Genomic DNA, 15,534 nt, shown 5'->3' with positions numbered 1-15,534 from the left:
ATGATAAGATATGTTAGATACTCAAAATTTCCGAAAACCTTTTATGTTGCAAAAATCTTAACTAAATTAAAAGTGTTTTTTTTTTAATTAAAATTCTACGGTAAATAAATATATAATAAATAATATGAAATAAGAATTATAAAATAGAAATAATACATAGAGGTTTATAAACTTGTATTTTTAGTTTTTGAGTTTTGACTTATTTTATGTATTTTCTTAACATTAAGATAATAAAAATTACAATTAAATATTTATAATATTTTTTATTATTAAAAAAGTCGGTTGACCGATATTACCAAACCAACCGACTAAATTGAACACCACCCACCGACCTATTTATATATGGATGGGTTAAAATTACCGCCCGACAAAAAAAATTATCGGCTAAAAAAAATGAATTAATTGGCCAATAAAACCGACCCATGCCCATCCCTAAAGTTACTACATATATATTGAAATTGTATATAATAATTTACAAATATAATATTACAATAAAAAAAAAATGTTATATCAATATTACAACAATCCCCTTAAAAACCATTAAATTTGCAAAAGGTGAAAAAGTGCAAAAAAAAAAAAAAAAAAAAAATCCAATTTTAGTGGTTAAAGTGTAAATTCTGAATATACCTCGTTATTTTAATAGAAATCATAAAATATAGGGACTAAGTTGAAACATTTGAAAACTTAAACTGAAATCAGAACTAATATAAAAATGTCGGCGTCACCAGCCCTAAATTCAATTTCCGCCGCCACGAAGAACACAGTTACACCACGAACACCGCCAGAAGCCGTTCGACCCCATTCCGTCGGATAAATCGCCGCCGCGGTGCGCGTGAGCCGCATATATCCCCGTTCCGGCTGAAAAATCGCTTGTTTCAGGCCGGAACTCTATCGCGGTGGCCTCCGCTCCGGTTCCAGTAACCCCCGTTCCGGCCTCTGTAGCGGCGTTCCTTCGGTGAACCATGTATATATCGCCAGTTCACATTTGCTTCTAATAAAATTATTGTTATATTCCTTTTTTTATTTTTGAAGTTTGCTGCATAAGCTTATAATGTAATATTCGTGTATCATTCATTTATTTATTCAGGGTTGTTTGAATTGCCAAGAGAAGAGAGAGAGAGAGAGAGTAGAAAGGAGAGAGAATGGTATTATCAAACAAGAAGCTGAAGCAAAAGCTTAGAGCTGCTAAAGCTGAATTAATTGTTACATCAGAAGCTGGGAATAAAGCTGACAAAATTCCCGAGGGTTTGAAGACGACGGTTCCGAATCCAATAGCGCGAAAACCCAAATTATCTAAACGTGAAATACTAATACAGGAAGCCAATGGAGAGATTATCGAAAAGGAAGAAATGATTGACGATGCCAATGAAAAGGAAGAAAATGTGGAGGTGGAGACGAAGATGAAGAAAAGGAAGAGAGATGAAAGTGAGGGATTGGTGGAGAAGAAACCAAAGCAGTTGAAGAAAAAGAAGAAGACGAAGAAAAAGAAGAAAGCAAAGAAGAATGTGGGAGATGGAAAAGTCAACGAGGAAGGGGTCGACCAGAATGGGAGGAGTGGAGCTATTACAGAGCAAATTGTTGCAAAAAAAGTTGAGACCATTGTGAGGTACACGTTGCTCCAAAATGATAATTCGAAATGAACATTCTTGCTAATTTATCGTATTTTTGTGCGGCCTCGATTTTTGTTGTTCAAGTATGGTGAGACGTATGTTGTTCTCTATTGTGTGGCTCATATACTTGGACTGCATTGCAGTACATAAAGCGTTGAACCAAACGCATGTCGTCAATTCAAATCCCGGTAGTAGAGTTGAGAACCTTAGGAATGGAAAGCAATGTTATTCTTTTTTGTTTCGGAATTTTGTTTTTTTGTCCTGTGAATGCCGAAAGCAGTTATTATCACCTGCTATGCTGATTTGGATGCCATGTTGATTTGTTGCTTATGTGGCAGCTGACATGGAAATTTTGAAATTTGATAAATTTGTTTCGTCGTATTATATACACGGCCTATTTGGCAGTTGGGACGTTTAGCCTTTTAACTTCTAAAAGAAAATCAAGATTTAATTCTCTCTCAACTCATAATAATGAACTTTAGTCTTGTTATTTCTTTATGAAAATTATAGATACACGTATGTGATCGGAACTATCTTATTTGTTTCAGTTACATGGAAGATGTGTTAGTCTTAGGTTTCGGTATTAAGTTTTGCTGGACAAATCGTTCTTCATATTTCTGGGAAACTGAGAATACATTTGTGATATCTCTGTATAGATCTCAAGAATTGCGATCATAATATTATCTTCCTTTTTGGTACAGAAAACCCGTTGAGATATCTTCTTCGAGAATATATGTTGGAGGCATTCCTTACTACTCGACCGAGGATGATATTAGGAGTTTCTTCGAAGGCTGTGGTACAATTACCTCTATTGACTGTATGACTTTTCCGGATACTGGAAAGTTCCGAGGAATTGCCATGATCACTTTCAAGGTAATTTATTATGAATTTTGAGAGTTATTGTTTTGGTTATCCAGTTTATGTTATTATATCTTGTTGTATCTATAGATTATTAATACAGAATGAAATTTGATGTATTATTATTTTTTTTACTCTTCAAATTTATGTTATTATACTCTCTTGAAAAGGATTTGCGGACACTTGCTAAAGTCTCGTGTTTCTAAGAAACTTCCTTTTCGGATTTCTGACAAAGATTGTTACAGTCCTTGGTCAAATGCCTTTTTTACGTAGCACTATTTTGATTTTGAATTTCTAATTTGTTTTTTTGATTATTTTTGTCCCTCTCTCTCTCTTTTAGACCGAAGAAGCATCTAAAAGAGCGTTGGCACTTGATGGCTCCGACATGTAAGCTTCTATTAACGTAAACTTAACCCTACATAACTTGAATTTTACTCATTTTTTTTTCAATTTTTTTTTTGCAGGGGTGGTTTATTCTTGAAAGTCCAACCGTTCAAATCGGCTAGTAGAGTAAACAAATCATCCAACTTCTCCCCATCTGTAACGGCGGGCTACAACAGAATCTACATTGGTAATTTATCATGGGATGTAACCGAAGATGATTTAAAGAAACTCTTCACCGACTGCACAATTTCCTCTATTCGATTCGGCCAAGACAAAGAGTCGGGCGAATTCAAAGGATATGCCCACGTGGATTTTTCCGACAGCCTTTCTCTCAACATAGCACTGAAACTCGATCAAACGATACTCCGTGGTCGGCCTGTCAGGATAAGCTGCGCTGTGCCCAAGAAAGCCAACTCCACCTCATCAGAAAAACCCGTCTCCAAAAATGACCAAATCGACCCTGTTGTCGTCACTGTAGTACCAGCCGATGAAAATCAAGATAATAATAATAATAATAATACTAGCAGTGGGGCCCACTCAAAGATACAGGGGCGGTCGTGTTACGAGTGTGGAGAGTATGGCCACCTTTCATTATCATGCCCAAATAAAAAACCCGATCTTTCATCTTCTTGGCCGAAGAGAAAACAAACCGATGAAGATTTTACAAATTTAGAAGCGAATAATGAAATGAGCTCAAAAATTCGGAGAAGGTCTTGTTATGAATGTGGAGAGAAAGGTCATCTTTCTTCAGCATGCCCTAATATTAATAATAATAAAAAAGCCGATCTTTCATTATCCGTACCGGAGAAGAAACAAGCCTATGATTATACAGAACAGGCGTACTATGAAAATCCAGTTACTAGCACTGACGCAAGTGCTCTCAGTGCAAAGATAAGGAGGAGATCGTGTTACGAGTGTGGAGAGAAGGGGCATCTTTCTTCAGCATGCCCCAAGATTCTTTCAGCATCTTTGCCCGAGAAGCAAGCTGACGCGTCATCATCTGGTTGGCCCAAGAAACAAGCTGATGATTATTCGGCTAGTGCAGGTGCAGTTGATGAATCTGGTGGTGTCAGTTCGAAGATAAGGAGGAGATCGTGTTACGAATGCGGAGAGAAAGGGCATCTTTCTTCAGCATGCCCCAAGATTCTTTCAGCATCTTTACCTGAGAAACAAGCTGATGTGGCATCATCTGGTTGGCCAAAGAAACAAGCTGATGATTATCCGGCTAGTGCAGGTGCAGTTGATGATACTGGTGGTGTCAGTTCGAAGATAAGGAGGAGATCGTGTTACGAGTGTGGAGAGAAAGGGCATCTTTCCTCAGCATGCCCCAAGATTCTTTCAGCTTCTTTACCCGAGAAGCAAGCTGACGTGGCACCATCTTATTGGCCGGAGAAACAAGCTGATGTGGCACCATCTTATCGGCCGGAGAAACAAGCTGATGATTATTCAGCTAATTCAGGTGCAGCGAATGGAAGTGCCGTCAGTTCGAAGATACGGAGAAGGTCGTGTTACGAGTGTGGAGAGAAAGGCCATCTTTCTTCAGCATGCCCAAAGATGCAGCAAAGCTGATGATTTCGACAAAATCCAGGTGTGGTTTTTAAATTTTGTGATAGACGTTAATTTATACGTTTAATTTTTGGCTAGTGAAATGATAATTATTTAAAATCCTAAAATCCCATGAAGAGGTGTCGATTATCAATTCTTTCGTTTATCGTTCTAGTTCGATCGGGTAAGTTTTGATTTTTGATAGAGAAATCGAAACTGTTGGATGCCGTATTTCTTAAAAGAACTCTCTTTTTTTTTTCTTTGTATTTTTTTACCATGAATTTTGTGTTGTCCTCAAATATTCAAGATCTAAAGACTACTAATTCCAGTGTCCTTTTAGGATGGCTTTAGTTTGTAAGCGACCATTGATTCAATTTAATTCATGTTAAGTTATTGTGTGCTAGAAATCGGGGCGGAAATCGGATGGATCGAATTGAAACACATGGGTTTTCTGAAGTGACTAATCGATACGAATTCCGATTCAGAAAATTATGGGAACTGAAAATTCGTTCCAATTTTTGAATTTTCAAAAACTTTGAAATATTTGGAAATCATTGAATTACTTTATATTCAGAAATGCATGCGTGCTAAATTTATCGTTGAATAATTATTTGCCTTTCTTCACGAAAGGATACAAGTATTTGTATTAGTTGAAAACATAAATTAGGTCATTTTTAGTAAAACTTGATAAATACTAGATTTTGGCTCCTCAAAATTTGGTAAATATTAATTTTGGCCCTTGTAATTTATATATATTTTTACATATTTATCATTGCATAATAAAATATTATGGTTAAAACTTATACTGTTTTAAATAAAATCTGTAAATATTTACTTATTTTTGCATTTCTTTTTACGAATTATCCTATAAAAGAAAATCAATGGCGATGCTCGCAATTTTTTTTATTTACTCGTTGTTGTACCATTTTGGAAAAAGAAAATCGTCTCGACTTATAAAATGTCCTAGCTCCGCCCCTGCATAGATATAGTAGTATACACTATCAAATTTTCCATGCAACATTTAACGACATGTCGATAGACCTAGGGATGAAAATAAATTGAGCCATTTCACGAGTCTAATGTGCCAACTCGAGAAACACTAGAGTCCATTTTTAATTATTCATAAGTTTATGGGCCAAATTGCGAGTTTTCTTTTGCTCGTAAGCTCGACAAATTTCAACTCGTGGGAATGTTTTGTTGAATTATTTTTTGTTTTCTAGTAAAGATTAATTTAGATGTAAAAATTTGCGATTAAATGAATCATGATTAACACAAGAAAAACGTGCCTATTTCCCGTTTAGGTTGTGACATACACATGGGTGCAGTTGTACTAGATTACTCTTTTTTCCACAGCCACTTCAATTGTTCGAACGTTGAACTTCAAATGAGTACTACATAAGTTTGTTTTTCAACAAATATTGTCTACCCTAAAAAATGATATAGCTCCATTCATATCAAACATTGGGCACTATAACATTTAATACATTAGTATCTATTAAAGATTATTTTAAATGTGAATTATTTCAAAAAACCAATGAAGTATGACTATTGATTTTTGGAAATATTAGCAAGACACCCTCATTGACAAATTCATGTAAGAGGGGACCTTCCTTTTTTTTTTTTTTTTTTTTTTGTTAAATTACAACCACCCCTGATGTATGGTCAAATTACGAAAGACTCCCTCTTGTTTGAGTAATTATAATCACCCCTCAACTATAAATCTTCTTACACGTTCACCCTTACAGTTTTAAATTTAGAGGAATCTTCTAGATTATATGTAATATTTATCACTTTTGTACCCGTTTTATCCCATTCAAGCTCCACATTTTGAAGCAAAATGATTATAAAATGTGTTTTTTGGCTTGTACATATCAAATTTTGGTGCATCAGAAACTGTATTTATACACAAAACGAGTACATACTAGAGCACATTCTACGGAATCTAAATGATTATGTTGAATTTGACATCATAAGGGTGGATGTGTAAGAAGATTTATAATTGAGGGGTAGATGTAATTATCTAAATAAATTTTTTTTTTTCGTAATTTGACTATACCTCAGAGGGTGGTTGTAATTTACCCTTTTCTTTTCTTTAATTTGAGAAAATTTATTTTGTTGTTAGATTGGATGATTAATAAAAGTATATTAGGCCGGTGTCTTTGAGGAAAAAAGACGTCAGCGCCCTAATTCGGCTACTGTAACGTTGTAGGAAGAACAACGGTAACCAGAGAAGACGATTCTTGCGGAGATGGCAACGACGATGAGGGCGATAAGCAGCGAACTAGGGCAGTTTCAATATGGAATAAGGTGGTTTCCAAATTAATCGAATCTCATCTAATCAAAACTAATCCGATATAGGTAATCGAAGGAGTCCGGTATGACTTTAAAGTACGCATGACTAAAATTCAAATACGGGTTCAAATAAATAACGTTGAAAAAGAAAAAAAGGAAAAAAAGAAAAAAAGAAAAAAAAAAAGAAAAAGAAAAGCTTAAAGTTGGAGTGAATTGTAATAAGACCAAAAAGGACAAACACAAGACTTTCTCCAACACACACACACAGACAGAGCCACCGTCGCTGTTCCTCACTGCACACACACACGCGTCCCCTCTCTCTCTCTCTCCTCATTTTCTCTCTCTAGATTTCAAAGCCGCCGACTCACAAAACCCACTCTTCGTCAATTCGCCGGAACAGTTTTTCAACGGCGGAGTTTCCTGGAAAAAGCCACAACACGAATGCAACGCTCAATCACCCAACTCCGGCAGCTAGATTTTGCCTTCAATCAAAAATTCAACAAATCAATTTTCTCAAAACCCCATTTCAGTAAAATCAGAAATTTCATTCTCTTCCTTAATCTTCAATTGCGAATTCTGGAAGCTGTACTTTGTCAATCATCTCGCTTTTCTAAATTACAGACCTCAATTTCCCCCAGAAAATCAATCCAATTAGTACCCTAAAAAAATCATGAAAGATTCCACAGTTTCCGGCGACTCTTCCCCTGCGAAGAAGAAGAGAAATCTCCCTGGAATGCCCGGTAAGGAAAAAAAAAATATCCCCAATTTGCTGAAAATTTTGCAATTTTATTCGTGGATTTTTCGTTTAATTTGATTAAATTTAATATTTATTTATGGGATCAGATCCTGAAGCTGAGGTAATTGCTTTATCCCCAAAGACGCTGTTAACAACAAACAGATTTGTTTGCGAAGTGTGCAACAAGGGTTTTCAGAGGGACCAGAATTTGCAGCTCCACAGAAGGGGCCACAATCTGCCATGGAAGCTTCGGCAGAGGTCTAACGAAGATATCAAGAAAAGGGTTTACGTTTGCCCCGAATCGAGCTGTGTACACCACAACCCTCTGAGGGCGTTGGGCGATTTAACCGGGATCAAGAAACATTTCTGCCGAAAACACGGCGAGAAGAAGTGGAAATGCGATAAGTGTTCGAAGAAATACGCAGTTCAATCGGATTGGAAGGCGCATTCCAAGATTTGTGGTACCAAGGAGTATAAGTGTGACTGTGGAACTTTGTTTTCGAGGTTTTTTTATTCTTTTCGAGAGTTATTTTTTCGGTATGGCATTGATTGAATTTTGGATTGATTTTCTAGTTTCGATTTATTTGTAGGAAGGATAATTTTACTACGCATAGGGCTTATTGTGATGTGTTAGCGGAGGAAAATGCAAAACCAGAGTCGGCAAATGCAGCTGCTCCTAATGCTGATGTACCGTCATCACCGGCACTAGCGGCTGTTGCACCACCACCATCACCGCCACCAGCATCCGCTGCACCACCACCGCCACCATCACCACTACCACCACCATCACCACCACAAGCTCCACCACCTGCAGTTCTTCCAACTGATGTGGTGCCATCTTCTTTACGTGATAATGATTCTGGTATTTTGACTAAAACTTGGATTCTTGCAGTTACAATATAATGGGTTTTGTCCTATACTCGTAGGTTCGATAAAAAAAAAAAAATAAAAAAAATATTTATTTATTTATGTCTTTAATCTTGGAGTTGTGTTTTTTATTTTGTCTGTGTTGCATGCATTGTCAAGTATTTATTTATTAATTGAATTCAATAATTAGGTAACTAAGATAGGTATTTCAAAGCAGATATATGCAATGAACAAAGGCGAATGATATGATTTTTTTATAATAAAAATCATCTTACGTCCGTAAGTGCAATTTTTGGATTCCCGAGAGATCGTATCAGTGTGTTGCTATGGTTTGTTGTTAATCTGCATATAATAATTTTAGGGCAAATTAACTGATGTAAGGTCAAATTACGAAAAAAAGCTCTCATGTTTAGGTAATTATAAGCACCCGCTCAACTATGAATCTTCTTAGGCGTCCACTTTTATCATGTCAAATTAAGTAGAATCTTCTAGATTATGTGGAATATTTTCCAGTTTGTACCCGTTTTATCCCATTCTAGCTCCACGTTTTGAAACAAGATGATCATAAAATGTGTCTTTTAAAAATCAGATTGTGGTGCATTAGAAACTGCATTTTTGCACAAAACGAGTACAAATTAGACAACATTCCACGGAATCTAGAATATTCTGTTGATTGACACGATAAGAGTGGACGTGTATGAAGATTCATAATTGGGGGTGGTTGTAATTACCCAAACGTGAAGGGTTTTTTCGTAATTTGACCTTTGGGGTGGCCGTAATTTACCATGATTTTAGACCGGGTATCTAGCTAGGATTTGATGTGCAAAAAACTATACACTCAAAGACTAAATAAATTAAATGGAGACAAAACATAATTAAATACTAGGATCGAGAAGAATAATATAACCACACACATCTAAAATCATGATTCAAGAATCGTTAATTCCAAATTCTTGAAAGGAATATAGCACATTATAAGATCAATAGAAAAACGGGTTTCTTGTTTCAATCTTCTTCGATGTATCTTTTATTTACTCTCTTTGTTTCTCCTTTTCTTTTCTTAGAGGAGACACCTCCATTGACAAACTTAACAGCAAGCTGCAGCAGCACTTCCAGCACTAACGGGAGCTCGAGCAGTAACGTATTCGCAAGCGTATTCGCCACGTCATCATCTTCAAGAAACTCCCATTACCAAACAACAGAATTCACCGATTTGTTTCGAACTACAACACACGACGCCGCCCCACCACCACCACCACCACCACCCTCATCGGAGCCCATAATAGCTCTATGCCTCTCCATGAATCATCAAGGGCAATATTCCCCCGCGATGCAGCCCGCCTTATCAGCAACGGCCTTATTACAGAAGGCCGCCCAAATGGGGCCCGCTTCATCGAATGCATCGTTATCCCTTGGTCTCGGTCTCGGGCTCGGGCTTGGTCTTGGCTGTGACGGTGGGTCCGGTTTGAAGGAACTGATGTTGGGTACTCCGTCTGTTTTTGGACCTAAGCAGACCACTCTTGATTTGCTAGGGTTGGGTATGGCGGCTGCTGGCGGTACGGTGGCGGCGGCACAGCGGTTTGACGGCGGCAGCCAAGACATGAGAGAGGAAGAAGCTCACGAAAACTCTCTTTTTACGTCACCTTCTTCGATTATCAGGTGATTGAAAACTTTACATGTTATTTTAATTCTGCAGAATAGAACACTAACTGTGGGATATTAGTTAATTATATGTAGTAATTACTAATTAGTCGGCTTCGATTATTTATATGAAGTGTGGACTAGAAGAATCTAATGTACATAATCGTCGATAGAGACTCAACTGAATGAAGTTTAGGTAGGCATTATTGTTATTGTACTTTAGCTTGTTCAGCCCTAAGGCCTCGTTTGGTTATATGGATCGGATTAATTTGGATTGTAAAGCCGGATTGTATTAATTCTCTACTATCTAGTTTGGATTAGATTGAACTGTATTAATCATGTGCTCACTAAATAATTAATTATTTAGTGCGATGTTTGGTTCCTTAGGTGGTGTTTGCAAAAGCTTTTACAAACAAATTATGAGCTTTTTTCATGCTCGCAAAATGAGCTTCAATGAACTTTTGCTTTTGTTTCTAGGGGCTCTTTGATATAAACCCCCCATTACTTTTTTTAATGGGGATAGACTCAAAATATTTTAGACCATTTGAGAAAAGCTCATGTTAGTCATTATGTTTTCCAGCTTTACCCCCGCCCACCACCTCATCACTGGGTCACATGCTCCGCAATTTTTTTTTTTCCGTTTTTTTAATCGACTATGAAGCATAGTCGATTAGTCTTAAATCGACTGTGCTTCATAGTCGATTAAAGAAATTCTTTATTTTTTTTTTTTTTTTTCTTTAATTTATTTTTTTTATATCAGGTTTATTAATTGACTATGATGAAGCATAGTCAATCAAAAGTCTGCTACTAAAAATAACAAATTAAAACTGCAAAAAAATGCAAAATCAACTATATTTTACAAAAAAACAAAAATATAAGAACATTATAATTGATTTATACAATTGGAATCAATACACAAAAAAACCAAAAAAAAAGAAGAAGATTGGAGTCGATCAACCTTAATCGATACCAGCGCATAGTCGATTAAGAATCAGCTACTAAAAATAACAAATCAAAACTGCGAAAAAATTACAAAAACAAAAAATATACAAACATTATAATTGATTTATACAATTGGAATCAATATTCAAAAAATCCAAAAAAAGTAAAAAAAAAAATTGGAGTCGATCAACTTTAATTAATCGACTACCAGAACATAGTCGATTAGCTTAATCGACTATGAATATGTACATAGTCGATTAAGGTTTCAGCCTGCGCGAAATTCTCTACACGCGCCGTTATCCGCCCAATCCAACAAAAAACCCTAAATCTGCACAAATTTAAGTCATTTACCTAGATGAGGGGGGTCTTTCTAATTATCCCTTGAAGCAATTTTAAGTTATAATTTGTAAAGCATCCATGGACACTACTGCACAAGTTTCAAAGAACCGACTCCTCGACCGCCAAAATTCGGGCCCTATTTCTCTCCATTGTGGGCCCGCTTGTAAACCCCGCGGAAATAGGCGCACAGTCGTTGAATGAAATTTGTGACCTTGTGTGGAATCTCGGCACAACAAATACATCCCCCTTCTTCAACCTCAAACTTCGTATTTCCACACTTTGCTTCTTTCGAAATATCGGAGCATAATACCTTCACCATTCTCATTCCTTCCGTCACAATTGCTATTTCATTAGCCGTTGGATTTTTTTTTCTTTTCTTCTAGACTAAACGTGCATAAAAATAAACTTTGGGGGAGGGAGTCTATAAACTAGTAGATCAAATATCAAATTAAAATAAAATAAAAGTAATAAAAAATGTAAACTTATTTTTCTGCAGGTGTGGGGCCCACCCCTAGTCTCTTACTGGCCCTGCCTACATACACAAGTATATATAATCGAAAATGCTATTTGCGGTCACAAAATTGCTATTCGCGGTTTATAACAAAATCCCCCAAAACTTTTAAAAATATCAAAAAACCCCCCAAAATGCAAATAGTAAAAAAAAAAAAAATCGAAAATTCGAAATCAAGCTTGAAGAAGGGTTGGGCGTCGATTTTTTGATGTAATTTCGACTCTTTTATGTGTAACATGCATTGGGTAGGTCGATTACGGAACCAATTTCATGTTAAAAAGCCCTACAAATCAATTTGTAGGGCTTTTTTTTTTCGCAAAAAAATGTTCGAACGCCCAAGATGGGCGCCCAAGGCGTGTACGAACGCCCGGAACGGGCGTTCGTACACGCCTTGGGCGCCCATCTTGGGCGTTCGAACAATTAAAAAAAAAAAAAAAAAATTTTTTTTTTGCACTGGACGCCCAACTTGGGCGTGCAGTGCATGAATGGGCGCCCAAGTTGGGCGTTTACGCGTTTTGGGGGGTGTTTTTGGATTTTTTTGGAAAGTTTTGGGGTTTTAGTGAAATAAAGTGTTTTTTTGGGGGTTTTGTTAGAAACCACAAATAGTAATTTTCAAACCGCAAAAAGCAATTCCCATATATAATTAAGGGTAAATTACACTTTCTCCCTTTACTTTGGCTGGATATCACTTTACTCATTGTACTTTCAATTGCATCGATTTAGCCCCTTGCACTTTGGTTCGATATCACTTTACCTCCTTCTACTCTCAATTCATCGATTTTTCCCCTTGTACTTTGGCTCGATATCACTTTACCCCCTTCTACTTTTAATTGCATCGATTTGCCCCCTGGTACTTGAAAAATTGTCTCAGTGTGGCCCTCGCCGTTAGTTTTCAGACCTTTGACCTTAACACCGTTTTATTTAAGTCTGAAATTACTAAAATGTCACCCCTCCAGTTTAAATAATTATTAAAAAAATAATTAAAAAACAAAAAGTAAAATAATAAAAAATTCAAAACAGCGAGAAAACATAGTTCACGACGCCAGCCATAATTTTTTTTTTTTATCTCTTTTATTTTATTAATAATTATCCAAACTGGGAGGGGTGGTTTTTTTGTAATTTTCAAACTTAGATCAAACGGTGTTAAGGTCAAAGGTCTGAAAACTAACGGCGATGGCCACATTGAGACAATTTTTCAAGTACAGGGGGCAAATCGATGCAATTGAGAGTAGAAGAGGGTAAAGTGATATCGAGTCAAAGTATAAGGGGGCAAATCGATGAATTGAGAGTAGAAGGGGGTAAAGTGATATCGAACCAAAGTAAAAGGGGGCAAATCGATGCAATTGAGAGTACAAGGGGGTAAAGTAATATCCAGCCAAAGTACAAGGAAAAAAAGTGGAATTTAGGGATGGATCCATCGATACCGATTAAAAAAAAAATCGAGTTTGGAACAACAAATTTTCTTCCCGAATTCCAAAAGTCCCCATTTCCAATCCGATTTTATTTTCGATAATATTCCAATTTCTTATTTTTCCAATTTTTTTTGGGAATGGAATTTGAATTTGTTTTCTACTTCCAAGACTTGGAATTTTTCCGAAAGTGCGAATTCCAATCCGTTTGATTAACACCACAAATAATTAACGATCATGCAACCTAATTATAGTAATCGAGGCTCCATATCTCGTTCCGGTTTCCTGCTTTTTGTATGGACATGAACAATATCTAGTGGCTTTGTATCGACATGAACGATATAATTATTTTTTGTTAACTATTTTTTTCTCTACTAATTTTCTAACCAAACAGTGTAGAATACTTTCAACACCAATCTCTTATTTTTTAACCATACATCTCTAATTATATTTACACGTTTATATCTTTTTATGTTTTTCTTTTTTATTTTTCAACCATATATCTTTAATTATATTTACACGTTTATTTCTTTTTATTTTTCATGCAATTTAAATATCACTGATATATGGAACTGGGTCACCGTTCAATATTTATATGGGCCTAGTTTGGGAACTGCTTTGTTTGTATTGGCCCAAGCAATTAACGAGACCATCTAATTATTATTTTTTTTCCGTTTTCCTTTTTATTTTTGTTACTCTAAATCGTATAATTTTACTTTTATATTTAAACTTATTATTACATGTAGTGTTGTTAAAATTGAAAATTTTAATTAGAATTTTTAGCTTTCAGAATTTTTAGCTACAATGCGATGTCAAATTTAGTAGATTATATGTAATATTCTCAAGTTTGTACCCGTTTTATCCCATTCGAGCTCCACATTTTGAAGCAAGATGATCATAAGATGTGTTTTTTGGCTTGTATATATCAAATTGTGGTGCATCATAACTGTATTTTCAACACAAAACGAGCACAAACTAGAGAACATTCCACGGAATCTAGAAAATTATGTTGAATTTGATACCATAAGGGTGGACGTGTAACAAGATTTATAGTTGATGGGATAGTTATAATTATCCAAACAAGAGAGTTTTTTTTTCTTCTTAATTTGACCTTATCTCAGGGATGATTGTAATTCTCCCTTTATTTAATTAAACAACTAGTGATAGTTTCACTAGTAACGCAAAGGGGGTGAATCCATGCTCATATATCCAGATAAGTTCGGGGATTCTCACTAATAACAACCCTAAAAAATGCACATTAAACTAACATTATAATCATAACAATTAGCATCTACATAGGAGCCTTTCCTTTCTATCTTTCCACCACCTTTTTTTATTTCCAACCCTAGCTAGGAAAAAACGAAAAAAAAAATAGTGGCTCCACCTCCACATGTGAAAAATGAAGGAATCAACAATTAGATCATCATAGTGATCACAAAGGAAAAGTCAATGAATCAAAGGGTATTATTTCACCATAAAATGAAATATACCCCAAATCCAAGGATCATCTTTATGTAATTATTGAAAGGACCATCTTTCATTCATGCACACATTATAAATAAATAATTATTTAATCCTTATCTAGTGTGACCCCATTTGATTCCCAAAATAAAATTAAACAAATTTATAGGTCCAATACACAATCCCAAAAAATCTAATTACATTAATTTAATACGTTTTCACTGAATCAGAACCAGAAGAAAAATTATTATTTAAGCAAGATTATTAATTTATCGAAGTTCTACTGTATATATTAATCAGGCGTCGTCCCGCAAAAGTTATTGCAGTAAACAAATATTAAAAAAAAAACTCGACTGTCGATTAATTATGACTTATCTTATCGAAGAAAGGAGAGATGAGTAGAAAGATAAAAGATACTCTTTCACTTTGAGACTTGTTGTCATGGACAATTCACATCCATTGTTTTTTAATAGCACTTCTAAAAAATACATTTTGGCTTTGCTTTTGGGTGTTGGCTGAAAATGAAAATGGGGTGTCATAAAATCTTTTTATGAGTGGTATTAGTCAGAATCTCAACCCAATTTAAAGCTCAATTTCTTTTGTGTGCTATAAGCTACCTCTTCTTTATTGTTATTATTGTTGTATGTGTGTTTTTATTTATTTATTTTTCCCAATTTGCGTGTGTTTCCCGTGTATTTAGAAACTTAATAGCTAAGTTCTTGACTTAATAATTTAGATAAAAAAAGAAAAGAAAATAAATATAATTATCATCGACGTGAATTACGCAAATAACATGAAGCAGTGCAGTCAATATCGCTATAGTACTGTACGGTTTTAATGGAAACGATACAACTCAGTAAATGTATCGGTTGTACTCAAATGTCGGTTAATATAGCTAGCTCGATATCGCAATAAGATACGACTGTACGGTTTTAATGG

The 15,534-nt window shown here is 35.5% G+C and overlaps 2 protein-coding genes across 2 annotated transcripts; both read left to right on the top strand.

The window, feature by feature from the left end:
- Positions 1-664: 664 nt before the first annotated feature.
- Positions 665-4,720, top strand: PHIP1 (phragmoplastin interacting protein 1). Its single transcript, XM_012991062.2, has 5 exons — positions 665-964; positions 1,088-1,606; positions 2,312-2,483; positions 2,809-2,855; positions 2,933-4,720. The coding sequence occupies exons 2-5, from the start codon at positions 1,143-1,145 to the stop codon at positions 4,419-4,421; spliced, it is 2,172 nt and encodes a 723-aa protein (XP_012846516.2). The 5' UTR covers positions 665-964; positions 1,088-1,142; the 3' UTR covers positions 4,422-4,720.
- A 2,104-nt stretch (positions 4,721-6,824) lies between these two features.
- Positions 6,825-10,214, top strand: LOC105962781 (zinc finger protein ENHYDROUS). The gene is made up of 4 exons (XM_088826124.1): positions 6,825-7,429; positions 7,533-7,929; positions 8,016-8,287; positions 9,357-10,214. Exons 1-4 carry the CDS (start codon positions 7,360-7,362, stop codon positions 9,953-9,955), a joined length of 1,338 nt encoding a protein of 445 aa, XP_088682250.1. The 5' UTR covers positions 6,825-7,359; the 3' UTR covers positions 9,956-10,214.
- The last annotated feature ends 5,320 nt before the right edge of the window (positions 10,215-15,534 follow it).

This window comes from Erythranthe guttata, chromosome 12 (assembly GCF_056151865.1).
Source record: "Erythranthe guttata isolate IM_541 chromosome 12, IM_541, whole genome shotgun sequence".
Taxonomy (NCBI): domain Eukaryota; kingdom Viridiplantae; phylum Streptophyta; class Magnoliopsida; order Lamiales; family Phrymaceae; genus Erythranthe; species Erythranthe guttata.
Note: the sequence above shows the minus strand (reverse complement) of the source record. Positions and strands in the feature narration are given on the sequence as shown.

Excerpts from the sequence above, each read along its gene's own strand:
- PHIP1 (XM_012991062.2), top strand. The coding sequence starts at position 1,143 with ATGGTATTATCAAACAAGAAGCTGAAGCAAAAGCTTAGAGCTGCTAAA. Across the intron at positions 1,607-2,311 it reads AAAGTTGAGACCATTGTGAG|AAAACCCGTTGAGATATCTT; the intron begins GTACACGTTGCT and ends TTTTTGGTACAG. Across the intron at positions 2,856-2,932 it reads GCACTTGATGGCTCCGACAT|GGGTGGTTTATTCTTGAAAG; the intron begins GTAAGCTTCTAT and ends TTTTTTTTGCAG.
- LOC105962781 (XM_088826124.1), top strand. The coding sequence starts at position 7,360 with ATGAAAGATTCCACAGTTTCCGGCGACTCTTCCCCTGCGAAGAAGAAG. Across the intron at positions 7,930-8,015 it reads TGTGGAACTTTGTTTTCGAG|GAAGGATAATTTTACTACGC; the intron begins GTTTTTTTATTC and ends ATTTATTTGTAG. Across the intron at positions 8,288-9,356 it reads TTTACGTGATAATGATTCTG|AGGAGACACCTCCATTGACA; the intron begins GTATTTTGACTA and ends TTCTTTTCTTAG.